The sequence below is a fragment of the Salmo salar genome, chromosome ssa20 (assembly GCF_905237065.1).
Source record: "Salmo salar chromosome ssa20, Ssal_v3.1, whole genome shotgun sequence".
Lineage (NCBI taxonomy): Eukaryota > Metazoa > Chordata > Actinopteri > Salmoniformes > Salmonidae > Salmo > Salmo salar.
The window spans coordinates 61356952-61372190 of record NC_059461.1 but is presented as its reverse complement, the minus strand read 5'-3'; the positions used below and the strand labels follow the sequence as shown (position 1 = coordinate 61372190).

General features: G+C 46.4%; 1 protein-coding gene across 7 annotated transcripts in view; it reads right to left on the bottom strand.

Annotated features, from left to right (window-relative positions):
- Window positions 1-15239, bottom strand: part of brip1 (BRCA1 interacting helicase 1) — a 37395-nt gene that overhangs the window by 2245 nt on the left and 19911 nt on the right. For 6 of the 7 annotated variants that reach the window (XR_006760988.1, XR_006760989.1, XM_045703728.1 and 3 more), the window contains 6 exons: window positions 12987-13158; window positions 12591-12712; window positions 4713-4825; window positions 4458-4540; window positions 3698-4081; window positions 958-1887 (listed from right to left, as the gene is read on the bottom strand). Coding sequence is in view for 5 of the 7 variants with exons in the window: in XM_045703728.1 (XP_045559684.1) it covers window positions 958-1887; window positions 3698-4081; window positions 4458-4540; window positions 4713-4825; window positions 12591-12712; window positions 12987-13158 (1804 nt within the window). In the remaining 2 variants the exon portion in view is untranslated. Of the gene's footprint in view, window positions 1-38; window positions 1888-3697; window positions 4082-4457; window positions 4541-4712; window positions 4826-12590; window positions 12713-12986; window positions 13159-15239 lie in introns of those variants that run through there. The other variant, XM_014162638.2, reaches the window with a different exon arrangement.

The following is a 15239-nucleotide window of genomic DNA, read 5'->3' as shown; positions in this document are numbered from 1 at the left end:
TACAGAACATTAGGCATATACGGGAGGGAATGGACATAAACAGCTCAATAAATATTTATTTACCAAGGTTTAATGAAAGCCATAATATCACATCAAATACAATAGTAACCTGCTTTAGCAAGCCGGAATGGAAGAAATAGAGAAAATGACCACCACTATAGCAAAGACAAACAGGTCCAACTACTAATAAAATATTAACATAAAAACAACTACAGTTTAACAACTGAGACTAAAAATGTAAAAACACAGCATTCATAATTCTTCATCGGCTTTACCTTCTTATAGGAAGATAAAAGGTATTTTTGGTACTATTGGGTCAATAACATGGTAACTGGCAAAGTAAAGCCAATACAAGGTGCTTTATTGATGGTTCTAACTACCCATCTGCACTCTTCTACATCAACTTGACAACACACAAACAAAAACCTGCCAACATGATTTTATTCATCCATTGCTTCCATCGCGTTTACATGAAAATAAAGACATTTTCATGCATTTTAATGATGTGTACAAAAATATAAGACTGCACGTTAACATGGCAATTTGTGAGAAGTTCGTTAGCTCCAAACTGTTTAAACAGATAATGTCGGTCAGACGAGTCAACCCAGTTATGCTGTCACGCCAGATAATGAGACATGATGATCTGAGAACTAACTGGCTTTACTGAGCATTTTTGGTGTGTCTAGTTATCTATATTTATAACCATAGTTTATGGGTATAACCTGGGCCAGTGTCCATAAAGAGTTCAGTTGGAGTGCTGATCTAGGATCAGATCGCCCGTCCATTTAATTTGAATAATTATTATCTAAAATGAATAACTGATTCTAGATCAGCACTCCTACTGAGACCCTTTGTGAATATGGGCCCTGGTGCCTAATCATCTACAGTTATAACTCGGTGTCTAGTTGTCTATGGTTATAACCTGAGGGACAACAAAGAAGTAGCTGGTTAGTTTACCTGAGGATGGCTCTGGAGCTTTCTGTCTGGACCTGGACAGTCTGTGTGTCCTGCTGCCTGTCTGCCTGCTCTGGCCTTGGGTTGCCCCCTGGGTTGCCCCCTGGTTCGCCCCCTGGTTCGCCCCCTGTCCTTCTCCCTGACCTTGGTCCTCCTGTCTCTGGGTCTGTTGGACCTCGTCACCACTCCCTATCCTACTCCCCTGCTGCCTGTCCTGTTCCCATCCCACACTGACACAGTCTCTACTGGCTGAGGGAGCGAGAGTGCCGCCCCTCTTGGTATCAGTGGTAGTGACTGTCTCTGTGCCCTCCCTGGGACCCTCCTCTGGGGCAAACAGGTCCTCAGACAGAGCCTGGGCTGTTCCGGTAGAGAGGGCAAGGCTGGACGCAAGCACAGTTCCCTCCCCTGTCATCATCCCCTGCACTGTCCTAGGGAGAGGCTTGGTGTCCACCACCTCCTCTTCGTCATCAAACATCTCCGGTGTGAAGAAGATGCTCTGGTCTTCCTCTTCCTCTAGCAGGGTGGGATCATCAACAACTACAGTGGTCTGTCTGGGCTCACAACTGGCAGGGACCTCCACTGGGGAGAGGTCTAGAACCGGACCCTGGTCCTGGCTGGGAGGGGTAGATGCCGGTCCATCCAGCCCCTCACGGGCCATCCCTCCTGGGAAGGGGTTCCAGGGATCCTGACTTACATTCTCCTGGTTCTTCTTCTTCTCCTCCTCCTCCACAGAGTCAGGCCGTGGCGGGTCATCCAGATGATCTTGATGCGTGCTTGGGTTCAGGGCCTGGAAGATTGGGGTCTTGAAGTGGGTGGAGCTCACAGGGGTGGAGGTGAAGAGGTGGTGCAGGGAAGTGGAGATGTTCGGGGGCGGGGCCTTGGGATCACTGTTAGGATGAGTGGAGGGGTGTTGCTGTGTCTGCTTCTGGTCACCTGCCCACAGAGAATACACACGTTATGGGAAATCATGGAAAGGAAAGACAACACAGTTGTATGAAGACTGTTACAATGCATTTAGAAATTCAGCTGAGGAGCTGATTGGAGCAGTCATCAGGTGTTGACAGTAAAGATGAGAAAATAACTGGGAAAGTACGTTCAAGATGCCAACATTGGCCTCAAGGAGCCTATAAGTTGGACCCGTAACAGCTAGGTTAATGTACACTATACATGTTTAGTTGTTTAGGGGTGTGAGCAAAGGATGTCTCTCTCTTATCCAGAACAGTGCAGAGAAGAAAACGGCACCACCAGCTCACGCTCAATATAACACAAACAATGGTCAATGGGATTTAATTAAAAGCAACAGTCCAACATCTGCTCATCATGCTGCTTGTCTCAGCCCAACCCAGCACCACTCCATGTAGAGGGCCTCGTAGTAATGAGACTGGTGTACACACACACACAACCCCCCCCACCCCCCCACAGCCTGATGCAGCTCATGCCGCCACCCCCACCCACCCCTCAAAACACAATTGAGCAAACAGCTCAGCCTTACAGTGACCCGAGTCACCCGACAGACTATAGACTAGAGCTCTAGAACGGAGAATATCCACCTCATTTAATCGACCCAGTGACCTCAGTAATATCATTCCGTTAGGCTCAGACGCATGTTTTTCTATTGATCCATCCTCAGTGAGGGCCAAGGTACTGTATGAAACCTGATATCTCACTGCATTTACGCTCGTTTAGCTTGACACATAAGAGGTTCAGTGGTAACAAACAGTGGAGGGTAGGAGCAGAAGAAAAACCTAGCATTGTCAAATGAACCAGAGCAAGGTATCAATAACAGATTAGGGCCTTGGTCAGGGAGGTGACCAAGAACCCGATGGGCACTTTGACAGAGTTCCTCTGTGGAGATGGGAGAAACTTCCAGAAGGGCAACCATCTCTGCAGCACTCCACCAATCAGGCCTTTATGGTAGAGTGACCAGTCAGAAGCCACTCCTCAGTAAAAGGCACGACAGCCCACTTAGAGTTTGCCAAAAGGCACCTAAAAGGACTGACCATGAGAAAGAAGATTTTTTGGTCTGATGAAACCAAGACTGAACTCTTTGGCTTGAATACCAAGCATCACGTCTGAAGGAAAGGCACCATCTCCACGGTTAGGCATGGTCATGGCAGCATCATGTTGTGAGGATGTTTTTTAGCGGCAGCGGCTGGGAGACTAGTCAGGATCAAGGGAAAGATGAACGGAGCAAAGTACAGCGAGATCCTTGATGAAAACCTGCTCCAGAGCGCTCAGAACCTCAGACTGGGATGAAGGTTCACCTTCCAACAGGACAACAACCCTAAGCACACAGCCAAGACAATGTAGGAATGGCTTCGGGACAAGTCTCTGAATGTCCTTGAGTGGCTCAGCCAGGGCCCGGACTTGAACCCGATCAAATATCTCTGCAGAGACCTGAAAATAGCTGTGCAGCGACGCTCCCCATCCAATCTGACAAGCTTGTAGTGTCATACCCAAGAAGATTCGAGGCTGTAATCGCTGACAAAGGTGCTTCAACATAGTACTGAGTAAAGTGTCTGAATACTTATGTAAATGTAAATCAGTTTTTTATTTTTAATACAATTGCAAAAAAATTCTAAAAACCTGTATTTGCTTTGTCATTATGGGATATTGTGTGTAGATGGATGAGGGGAAAAAAACTATTGAATCCATTTAAACTAACAAAATGTGGAAAAAGTAAAGGGGTCTGAATACTTTCCGAATGCACGGTATATACTGTATCTAATGTAATACATCTCACCTCTGTTCCCACTCTTTCCAGTGCTGGTGGTAGGGAGAGGCCACAGAGCAGGTGGGACAGAGACCGTAGGGGGAACCCAGGACCTGAACCCCTGTAGCTGGGTGTGGGGCTCTGGGACCTGAGAGGTGGTAGTGTGGTGCACCGTGGCCCAGAGAAGGCAGTCTGAGCTGGGGCTAGGACTGGGCCGACAGTGGGACAGATCTTCCACAGTCACTGAAGATTGACTGGCTGGAGACAGGACGGTGGTGCTGTTGAAGGTCTGGCTCCCTGCTCCATGGGTCTCTCCTGCCCCCTGTTGGCACTGGGAGAAGGCCACCAGCGACTGCATGGCACCGCTGAAGGTGTCGTGGTGCCTGACCAGGTTACGCACCCACTTGGACAGACCTGGGGTAAACAGAGACCAATCTTGTTAGTGGAAGGGCATTCCACCACCTACACCCATTTTAAAACACCCATTATTATATATAAAAACTAATTATTTAGTCATTTCTAATAACACTTATTTTAAGAGAATTTCATTTTCACTTTGTCAGCTCGGGTATTCAAACCAGCGACCTTTCGGTTACTGGCCCAATGCTCTAAATGCTAGGCTACCTGCCACCCTGCTCAACACAAGCCCTCTATCTTGTGGACTACCATCACCACCGTGTGCCCAAGATAAGAAACTACACATTGTGAAAGACAACGGGGACATTAGAGGGCTTGTTTGTGAGTACATGAAGCTCGAGTGGCTGCAACATGTGATCATTCATTTCAGTACCTGAGATGTATTTGTTGGGGTTGTTCCCAAACCTGTCGTCTACCAGAATGAGGGCTCCCCAGTCATTCTTGTGTCTGATACACCTGTGGTAGCAAAAACATTGTCAAGTTCAGGTAGTAACCGCCTGGTTTTTAAAATGTATCAAAACTTTTTCAGCCTACTGATCATGAGCCTGTGAGCTAGGAGGAAGTCTCCTGTGATAAGTTGAGTCAAGGATGGAGAAACAAACAGGAACATAAAGAAAGAGACCCGTACCTGCCCAGGGCCTGGTTGAGGGCTCTGTAGGCCTGGATCTCATACCAGCGGGAGCCTGACAGCAGACCCCTGGCTTTACAGTGCTGGTCATTATACTTCATCTTCAGCTCCACCTGAAAACACAGCTGGAATGTTAGATAGAGACACACCTCACAGGACGGGTCATCAGGACACTGCAATGCTGCCACCACAGACCAATCAAAGCTGAAAACAGAGCAGAAAAGACAACAGGAGACAGACTGGTATGCTTACAAAAACACTGAAAGATTAATAATAGACAACATTTGTCCCATTTTAAAACCTGGTTAGATGAAGTCACTAGTCTGTTACATATGGAAAGGACTGGTCATGATCCAGCACATTTGATAAGATATGGCAGCCCTTTCTGTCTTATCACGTGATGGGCAACATGACACGCAGTCTGCAATCCACCCTGATCCATAGTAGCCTACTTAATTTTTAATGGAGCATATTCTGTGTCAAATTTCAATGAAGCATGGTAATGATTATTTTCCACTCTGTCTATTTTTTGTATAAGAGCATTGCTCGGGGGGGTGTTATGTTATTGTTTGCTGTTATCCGTCTGTAAAACTGAAAATGTATGAATAAAATGTATTATATAAACTCAGCAAAATAAGAAACGTCCCCTTTTCAGGACCCTGTCTTTCAAAGATAATTCATAAAAATCCAAATAACTTCACAGATCTTCATTACAAAGGGTTTAAACACCGTTCCTCATGCTTGTTCAATGAACCATAAACAATTAATGAACATGCACCTGTGGAACGGTCATTAAGACACTAACAGCTTACAGACGGTAGGCAATTAAGGTCACAGTTATGAAAATTTAGGACACTAAAGAGGCCTTTCTACTGACTCTGATAAACACCAAAAGAAAGATGCCCAAGGACCCTGCTCATCTGCGTGAACGTGGCTTAGGCATGCTGCAAGGAGGCATGAGGACTGCAGATGTGGCCAGGGCAATAAATTGCAACGTCCGTACTGTGAGACGCCTAAGACAGCGCTACAGGGAGACAGGACGGATAGCTGATTGTCCTCGCAGTGGCAGACCACATGTAACAACACCTGCACAGGATCAGTACATCCGAACAGCACATCGGTACACACGAGTTACACCAGGAACGCACAATCCCTCCATCAGTGCTCAGACTGTCCGTAATAGGCTGAGAGAGGCTGGACTGAGGGCTTGTAGGCCTGTTGTAAGGCAGGTCCTCACCAGACATCACCGGCAACAACGTCGCCTATGGGCACAAACCCACCGTCGCTGGACCAGACAGGACAGGCAAAAAGTGCTCTTCTCTGACGAGTCGCGGTTTTGTCTCACCAGGAGTGATGGTCGGATTCGCGTTTATCGTTGAAGGAATGAGCGTTACACCGAGGCCTGTACTCTGGAGCGGGATCGATTTGGAGGTGGAGGGTCCATCATGGTCTGGGGCGGTGTTTCACGGCATCATAAAACTGAGCTTGTTGTCATTGCAGGCAATCTCAATGCTATGCATTACAGGTAAGACATCCTCCTCTCTCATGTGGTACCCTTCCTGCAGGCTCATCCTGACATGACCCTCCAGCATGACAATGCCACCAGCCATACTGCTCGTTCTGTGCGTGATTTCCTGCAAGACAGGAATGTCAGTGTTCTGCCATGGCCAGCGAACAGCCCGGATCTCAATCCCATTGAGCACGTCTGGAACCTGTTGGATCGGCGGGTGAGAGCTAGGGCCATTCCCCAAAGAAATGTCCGGGAACTTGCAGGTGCCTTGGTGGAAGAGTGGGGTAACATCTCACAGCAAGAACTGGCAAATCTGGTGCAGTCCACGAGGAGGAGATGCAGCTGGTGGCCACACCAGATACTGACTTACTTTTGATTTTGACCCCCCCTTTGTTCAGGGACACACTATTCAATTTCTGTTAGTCACATGTCTGTGGAAGTTGTTCAGTTTATGTCTCAGTTGTTGAATCTTGTTATGTTCATACAAATATTTACAAGTTAAGTTTGCTGAAAATAAACGCAGTTGACAGTGAGAGGACGTTTCTTTTTTTGCTGAGTTTATATAGTGCATTCAAAAAATGTTCAGACCCCTTTACCTTTTCCACATTTAGTTACATTACAGCCTTATTCTAAAATGGATTAAATAAAATAAAAAAATCCTCTTCAATCTACACACAATACGCTATAATGACAAAGTGAAAACAGGTTTTTAGACATTTTTGCAAAATGTATATATATAAAAAAAAAGTGCATATCAGAGCAAAACTGAAGCAATGAGGTCGAAGGAATTGTCCGTAGAGCTCCGTGACAGGATTGTGTCGAGACACAGACCTGGGGAAGGGAATCAAAACATTTCTGCAGCATTGAGGGTCCCCAAGAACACATAAATGGAAGAAATTTGGAACCACCAAGACTCTTCCTGGAGCTGGCCGCCCTGCCAAACTGAGAAATCGGGGGAGATGGGCCTTGGTCAGGGAGGTGACCAGGAACTCGATGGTCACTCTGACTGAGCTCCAGAGTCCCTCTGTGGAGATGGGAGAACATTCCAGAAGGACAACCATCTCTGCAGCACTCCACCAATTAGGTCTTTATGGTAGAGTGGCCAGACGGAAGCCACTCCTCAGTAAAAGGCACGTGACAGTCAGCTTGAGTTTTGCCTAAAGGACTCTCAGACTATGAGAAACAAGATTTCCTGGTTTGATGAAACAAAGACTGCACTCTTTGGCTTGAATTCCAAACACCACACCTGGAGGAAACCTGGCACTATCTCTACGGTGAAGCATCTCGGTGGCAGCATCATGCAATGGGGATGTTTTTCAGCGGCAAGGACTGGGAGACTAGTCAGGATTGAGGGAAAGATGAACGGAGCAAAGTACAGAGATCCTTGATGAAAACCTGTTCCAGAACACTTATGACCTTAGACTGGGGGCGAAGATTCACCTTCCAACAGGACAATGACCCTAAGCACACAGCCAAGACAACGCAGGAGAGGCTTCGGGACAAGTCTCTAAATGTCCTTGAGTGGCCCAGCCAGAGCCCGGAATTGAACCTGATCAAACATCTCTGGAGAGACCCGAAAATAGCTGTGCAGCAACATTCCGCATCCAACCTGACAGAGCTTGAGGAGAGAAGAATGGGAGAAACTCCCCAAATGCAGGTGGGCCAAGCTTGTAGCGTCATACCCCAGAAGACTAGAGGCTGTAATCGCTGCCAAAGGTGCTTCAACAAAGTACTGAGTAAAGGGTCTGAATACTTATGTAAATTTGATATTTCAGTTTTTATACATTTGCTAACCTTTCTAAAAACCTGTTTTTGCTTTGTCATTATGGGGTATGTAGCTTGATGAGGAGAACAAATAATTTAATGACGTTTAGAATAAGTCTGAATAATTTCCGAATGCACTTATATATATATAAAGAGAAAATATTTGCGATCAAATGTCCTTGTTGGGGATCAATAAATTAATGTTGAACTGAAGCAGCCTTCAATTTTCCAAAATCATGACATTTCAATTTATCTTGTGTAGCCCGGAGCATTATCTTTGACATGAAGTGAGAAGGACAAATCAATCGCTACCCGTCAGACACCCCAAAACCACCAAATGTGACCCAGTGGCTAGAAGGCAGCTAATAGGCTAACAATAGCTGTGGGCCATCACCTGTGCTCTGACCTGCCATCCAGCACCTTTCAGGCATCAGGCAGGGCTCATCCATTGAGAACTAATGTGATTAATGTGGGCTGTGGAGTGGGAAGGTGAGAGGCAGACAGGGAGCTCAGGGGGAGACGCCAACCCTGTTAAAAATACATAGGGCCTGAAGAGGTTTATTATTGCCTGCCTAGAATGCCCCCTCAGACAGATCTGTTGTGAAAGGGGGAATAAAGGGAGGATACAGCAGAGGTGAAGAAGAGACGAGAGGTAGGAGGGGGTCTAGTCAATACAAGTGATGAAGAAGGTGGTGTGGAGGACAGATCTGTTGTGAAAGATGGGGGGGATCGAGCAAACAGGCAAAGAGGTGGTGAGACAGGAGGTAGTTGGGGCAGAAAAGGTGGTCCAGTCTACACAAGACAAGCAACAAGCTAAGCCACAAAAAGGCCACAAAGGCATCCATCTCCATCAATTTGCATCCATCCATCAGTCCTGGACTTTCAGCGCTAACCTTTTGGGATTGACAAGTGAAAAGTTCATGTGGCGTCTGACGGGCGGGACATATGGGACATGCCGGTGAACAGGGCTCTAACAGGGACTGACAGGCAGGTGCCGTGTGTTCACAGCCCAGAGCACCATGACCCCTAACGACACAGGCATGTACACACTGCTCCCCTCTCTCTGCTTTCTGTCCTAGGAGAGATGATGTGTCATAACTGGACGTCAACATGGCCTACGGAAAAGGCACTTTTTTAATGTTGATCTAACCATCATGATTCTCTTTTATAAATCATTCATTGAGCGCATTCTGTCCTACTGCTTGACCTGCTGGTTTGGGAATATCAAGTTTGCAGAGAAAGATAGTCAGGACTTGTGGAAGAATCATGGGGCAGCAACAGCAAGAACTGTCATCCATCTACCTGGGCAGAACCCTCCAGAAGGCCAATCAAATAGCGGTTGACTGTTCCCATCCACTCCACCATGAATTCCAGCTCCTTCCCTCTGAACGAAGGTACAGACTACCTAAGGTTTAAAAAAAAAATAGGGCCAGGGTCTCTTTTATCCCGAATGCAATTCTGTAATTTAACAAATGTTGCACTAATTGCACTTAGCACTTGCACTATGAAATTGCACTTACCCTGCCTATTTGTAAATATCCATTTTTAGATGTTATATGTTTTATGACTGCTGCAAGATGAATTGCTCTGAGGACATTCGAGTTCTGAATCTGAATGAGTCCGTCCATACTCAGTACACATATTTGATCTGAACCAAATAAAAAGGAGCAGGAACTAGATCACATTTAAAATGTTATTTATTAAGAAACACTTCACTAGACCATGTCAAAATGGACCTGCAGTAGCCATGCTATTTTCTTGCTGGCCAGATGTATACTACTCATGTTATTGGGGCTCACGAGGTGCAGGCTAGCGGCTGTATGGTGAGATGAGATGTCTCCTCCTGTCAACCAGAGGGGTTGACGCATCTACTTCTGAGACCACGAAACTAACGGAAATGGCCAGTAGCCCCGAGCCGCCAATGTCATCGAAATCCAATGGGAGTCCATTTCAGCGTCCCACCCTTCACGTCCCTGCACTATGTCAACACCAGATCTGACATGACAGGATGCATATGTGAAAAAGCCAATTCTAGCTTCTAGCGAATCTCCTCCTGAAAGTGAAAGAAACCTCCAGCTAGAAGGGATTAGTTAAAATGTCAGGAGATCGCTAGTCGCTCGCTCGCTTTGGCCCGGTCCTCCCACCGCTACCTGTTCATGCTTAAAAACATACATTTGACCAGCAAGCATGGTTTGCAGCTGAGCGTACCCGTTCGTGTGTGTGTGCCCCTGGCAGTCCCAACCATCTTGTGCCTGTCAGTGAGATTGTGGAGCGCTCCATCTACCTAATGTGGCAGAGATGACAGCTGGGTGCCTCGTCCTTGGTGTGTCCCTGTGTGACGTGAACACACACGCACAAGCACCTAACCAGGACGCACGCACACACGCACGTACGCACTTACACACCTCCCCACACCAAAATTCCAAAGTGTCTCCCACTCAACAACATAGGATCTAAACTGTCTGGTCCTCCTCCTCCATAAAGTATCAAAGCAGAGACACCAGGTCTCTATAAAACGGTGTTCAGTGTCTTTAAATGTCTGCTGTGCTACTCATTAAGCAAACAGAGATGCCATATCAGCTGTAAGTGTCCTTTTATTGCCTGTTAATCCAGAGGATTGTTTCTCTCCCTCACACACACGGCTGCCTATTCTAAGACATACCTGTTAGGGGGGAAAAAACTACTCTACATGTGTATAATGTAACATTAGGTGCTTCCCAAAAGGCACCCTGTTCCATATATACAGTAGTGCACGGCTAAGGTCAAAAGTTGTGCACTAAATAGGGAATAGGGTTCCATTTGGAGTGCATCCTTGATGTAATAGCAGCTTAGCAAAGCTTTCGGTGTGGAGGACTGTTTCCAGTTCACCTTTGATCTCAGGCACGATAACAGGCTAGTAAACGCAGTGCTGCTCTGTGAGTCGGTTAAAACCTTAAAGTTTTGCTGAGAGTCGAGTCTAGGAAAAGCAGTCTAGGCACGAAGGTAGGCATCCACACTACATGAGGTGTGTACATAAGCTATAGGGGGTGCATGTTTGAAATGTGGGACAGGGTCAGTGAGTCCAAGTTAATGTGTTCTGAGAAGGGAATGTCTATATGTGCTTGGGTAAAGGTAGAAATGTTAAACAGGTGGGAGAGCGAGAATATACAGTATGTATTTTTGTGGCTCTGGGCATGTGAGTGAGACCATTTGAGTGTAGTATGAGCGTAGTTGTGCACTACATGTGTCATATGAGCATGCGAGTGTGAATCTGACCCCTCTATAAGATCCCTGTCACAGCCAGGGCAGCGTTGTGTTGCTGTATACCTGTGGCTTCCTGCCTGCCCGGCGCCCGCTGGGTTGTTTTAACGTAGCTGTCAGAGGGGCCGTGGGGACATACAGTGACCTGGCCCTGACAGTCATTAGTGTCATGTCCAGTCCCCTCTTCTGGTAATGGGGCTCAGCTAACAGACCTTACCACCCCTAAGGGCTCCTCTGGGGCCAGGGCAGGCAGCTGACACACCACGAGAAGAAAGGAAAGAATAGAGAAAAAGAAAAAAGGAGAAAGAAAATAAAAAGCAAGAGACAGACCTTTACACCCGCTCATGGCTCCTCTGAGGCAGCTGACATGCGGCCTGCCATTTACCCTATTTACTCAGTAGAGAAGAGGAAATGAGAGAGAACTTAACAGAAAAGATGTGCTGTGCTATTGGGTGAACCAGTTTCTCAGCATGAGAAGGACAAGGGGAGCCCATAGCTCTCTCCAGTCTTCAGCCACATCTAGCCATCTCCCACCCCTCAAGGGCTACTCAAAAGGGAGCTGCGAGCGGGCTACATAAGGCTAAATACTGTTGTTGGGCCTCGCGACCCTGACCTGCTCATCACAAACTTCATTTGAACTTACTCTACCTGTTGTCTGCTGATTTCGTCCTTATTTTGGGTGGAAATATGAGACAAAATATCCTCAGAAAGGTGTATTAACCCGCATGTCTCTGTGTGTGGCTATCATAATTTGCTCATCATCACCTATGGCAAGCACACAATAATGAAAGTACATGCGATGCATGCATACCAACCAGTCTTAAAGCGGTTTACATATTTTTGTGCCTGTACAAGGTGATTGAAATCTCCACAGCATTACCAGCTTTTTGAAAAGTTAAATAATAATAATACTTTGATGTGTTTAATAATACTTTCCTCTGTTTAATAATACTTTCCTGTGGACATTTTTTTCGACCCAATGGACCAATCGCACAGACAACCGTTAGAGTAAGATAAAATCCTATATATTATCTGGCTTGTAAGAGAACTTTACAAGTGTTTGCAGTGCTTTAATTCAGACTGTGTACCCAGAAAGCTGGTATCAGACTGATTTATTAGGCAACACTGGGCCATGACAGAACGTTTTCAGGGTTGGCACTGGCGGTCTGTAGGAAAATACATTGGCACCCAGCAGATTCTGTGAAGTGCAAAGTCTAACCTGCAGGAGGCTGCTAGAGAGGTGGTCTCTTCACTGTAAACATGGGTCTCTCTCTGTCCCTCTGGGTCCTCTGCTGTTAAACAGACCTGGTGGGGCTCACCACCAAGACGTTGAACCACCTCTGTCCTCGGTCTCTGGTTCTTACCTGCAGGTCCTTGATGTTGGGGAAGGGGATGCCGATGGTGACCACTGCTCTGGCGTTGTCGTCTGTGAAGTCCAGTCCTTCACTCACCTTCCCTCTACACACTGCCATCAGTAGAGCTCCATCTGGGGGGAGGGGGAAACAACACCAAAGGTACCCAACACCAAACATTTTATAACTGTTTGTACACAGCTAATCAATGCTGAATTAACCAATTTGTGCTCTGTAATCCCTGGCACAAGAGAGATAGACAAAGATAGAGACAGAGAGAGACAGAGAGAGAAAGAGAGAGAGACAGAGAGAGAAGAGAGAGAAAGAGAGAGAGACAGAGAGAGAAGAAGAGAGAGAAAGAGAGAGATAAATGAAAGATAGAATGAAAGAGAGACAGCCCAGTCTCACCTCTGTCCCCTGCAAACTCTCCACTGATTCTGATGGCATCATAGTACATCTGCAGCAGCTCATCAAAGTCTCCCTTCCCTCCTCCTCTAGGCTCTGTGATCACTGTCTTCCTCTCCTCCAGCTTCTCCCACAGCCCTGTGTTGGTCCAGCGGTCACGCAGCTTGTCCAGCATCTAGGAAAACAGAACACCAGCAAACTGATCAGGGCTTCATGCATGCATCAACAATATTAAACAACGTGATTTGTTCATATCTTTTTCAATTGATATTTTTGTTACTAATTTTCCAAACTCAGCCATCAGCAAATTCCTGAAGTCTACACTACATAGCCTTCCAATAAATAAATATCAGTCGGTGCTAACATGAATCAGGCTTGGCACCACTATGGAATAGAAGCTATTCTTCAAATGGGTCATAATGACCTAATGAAGCAACAGAGCAGGAGTTGAAACTACAGTAAACAGGAGGAAAAACTAGGGCCATATTAGACTAAGAAATGTGGTCCACATTAGAGCACCCTGAGAAAACCTTTCACATAGCAGCATAATATACTCCCCTCACAGGACATACAGAGAAATAGGTTTTCTTTCTTTCTCTAAACTGTTTTTAGAGTTAGTGGGTGCACCTTGAATCCGTTCAGGGATACACAGTACAGTGCACTGTCCTGACAGCTTGGCATCCAGACACTGCAGGTATGTGTATGTGTGTGTATGTGTGTGTGTCAAAGTCTGAAACAAAGTTCACAGCATGATGGCACGTGAAGCTCTTCCCCCCCCCAACCAGTCGCTCTCCCATGGCTCACTTCCCCCCTCCCCTTCCTACACAAAGTTGAAGCGTTTAAACTCCTCTCCTCCTCCATCCGTAATAAAAATCACTGTAGCTGTGGTTAGTGCAAAAAGTCACAGTCTCTCCTGGGAGGAACATTGATCTAAAAGCCCTTTCCTCGTCAGCTCCTAGCAGAGATCTAGTCATGTCTCCACCGCAGCGGATTATTCACATGGCTTCACAATCAAAGAGCATCTTCATTGGTTTGGAAATGTGTTCGAAGGGTTAAGTAGAAGTTATTTTTGTCTTGCAGTCAGCAGAAAAACTTCTCACAACAGGGGAACAGGGCTGGGTTTGCTCCTGGCTACAGGGGAAGGCCGAAACAGAGGGGTTTTTCATACAGGCCTTGCCGTCCCTGTTAATTGAGATACAGAGACAGACTAGGACAGAGAGAGATTGACCGAAAGAGAGGGAGAGAAATTCAAAGAGAGAGATGGGGAGAGAGCTGAAAGGGAGGAGGGGGTGTTTGTTTGGGCCCCATTATCCCCCTGTCCCTTATTAAGTGTAAACGTGCTGTTTACTGTCAGTGAGCAGCGGCGTACTCATCAGAGACGATACCCAAAAAGAATCCAGGCAGTACATGGTTTAGGACAAATAATTATGTACGAAAAAAATATATAAGCAGTTAGTAGGTTACTCTAACAAAGTGAGAATTGGGAAATTAAACATAACAAGAGGGTGGATGGATGGATGGTTCCTCTAGTTCCTGGCACAGTAAGGTGACTGACTAGCTACAGCCTGCCTGTGATTGTGAAATGAAGCAGAGGCGTATTTCATCAGGTCGCCTCGCTCAGCGCCACAAAACAAACGGGAGGGCCGGGAAACAGGAAAGTTTCCATCAATAAAACATGACACTTTCACAAAAGCCTCAGCGTTACATCGACAAGGCCCCCCGCTGGTCTTTTCACAGCTTTTCATTCGTCAACCACCATGACGACTCCACAAAACTGGTTGTCCCAACAATTGCTTTCCAATCCAATCCTGACAATTGGTGAATTATTAAATGTTATGTACTTTAGGATGTGAAACAAAACAGTCATTATCTTCCACGCTGCACTTGAGGAAGACCAGAGGAGAGGCCGATTCAAGGAGGAAGGGAATAGGGGGAAAAAAAGAGGGGGAAAAAACTCCCAGCAAGGAGGGGAGAGGAGACATGCGAAGTTCACTCTCTTGCTGATCTAATTGATGGTCTGGGTCACTGTAGTCAGCATCTTGGATTGTTCTTTATGTAGCCGACGTAAACTTCTGCCAGGGAACAGCGAGTAACCTGATAACAAGGGAAGCGTAACCCGATAATAAAAGGCCAGCCAGGGCTCTTAAAACACAGGGTATGGATCACAAATGGCACCCTATTCCCTATATAGTGCACTACTTTTGACCAGAGGCCTATGGGACATGGTAGTAGTGCACTATATGGGGAGTAGAGTCC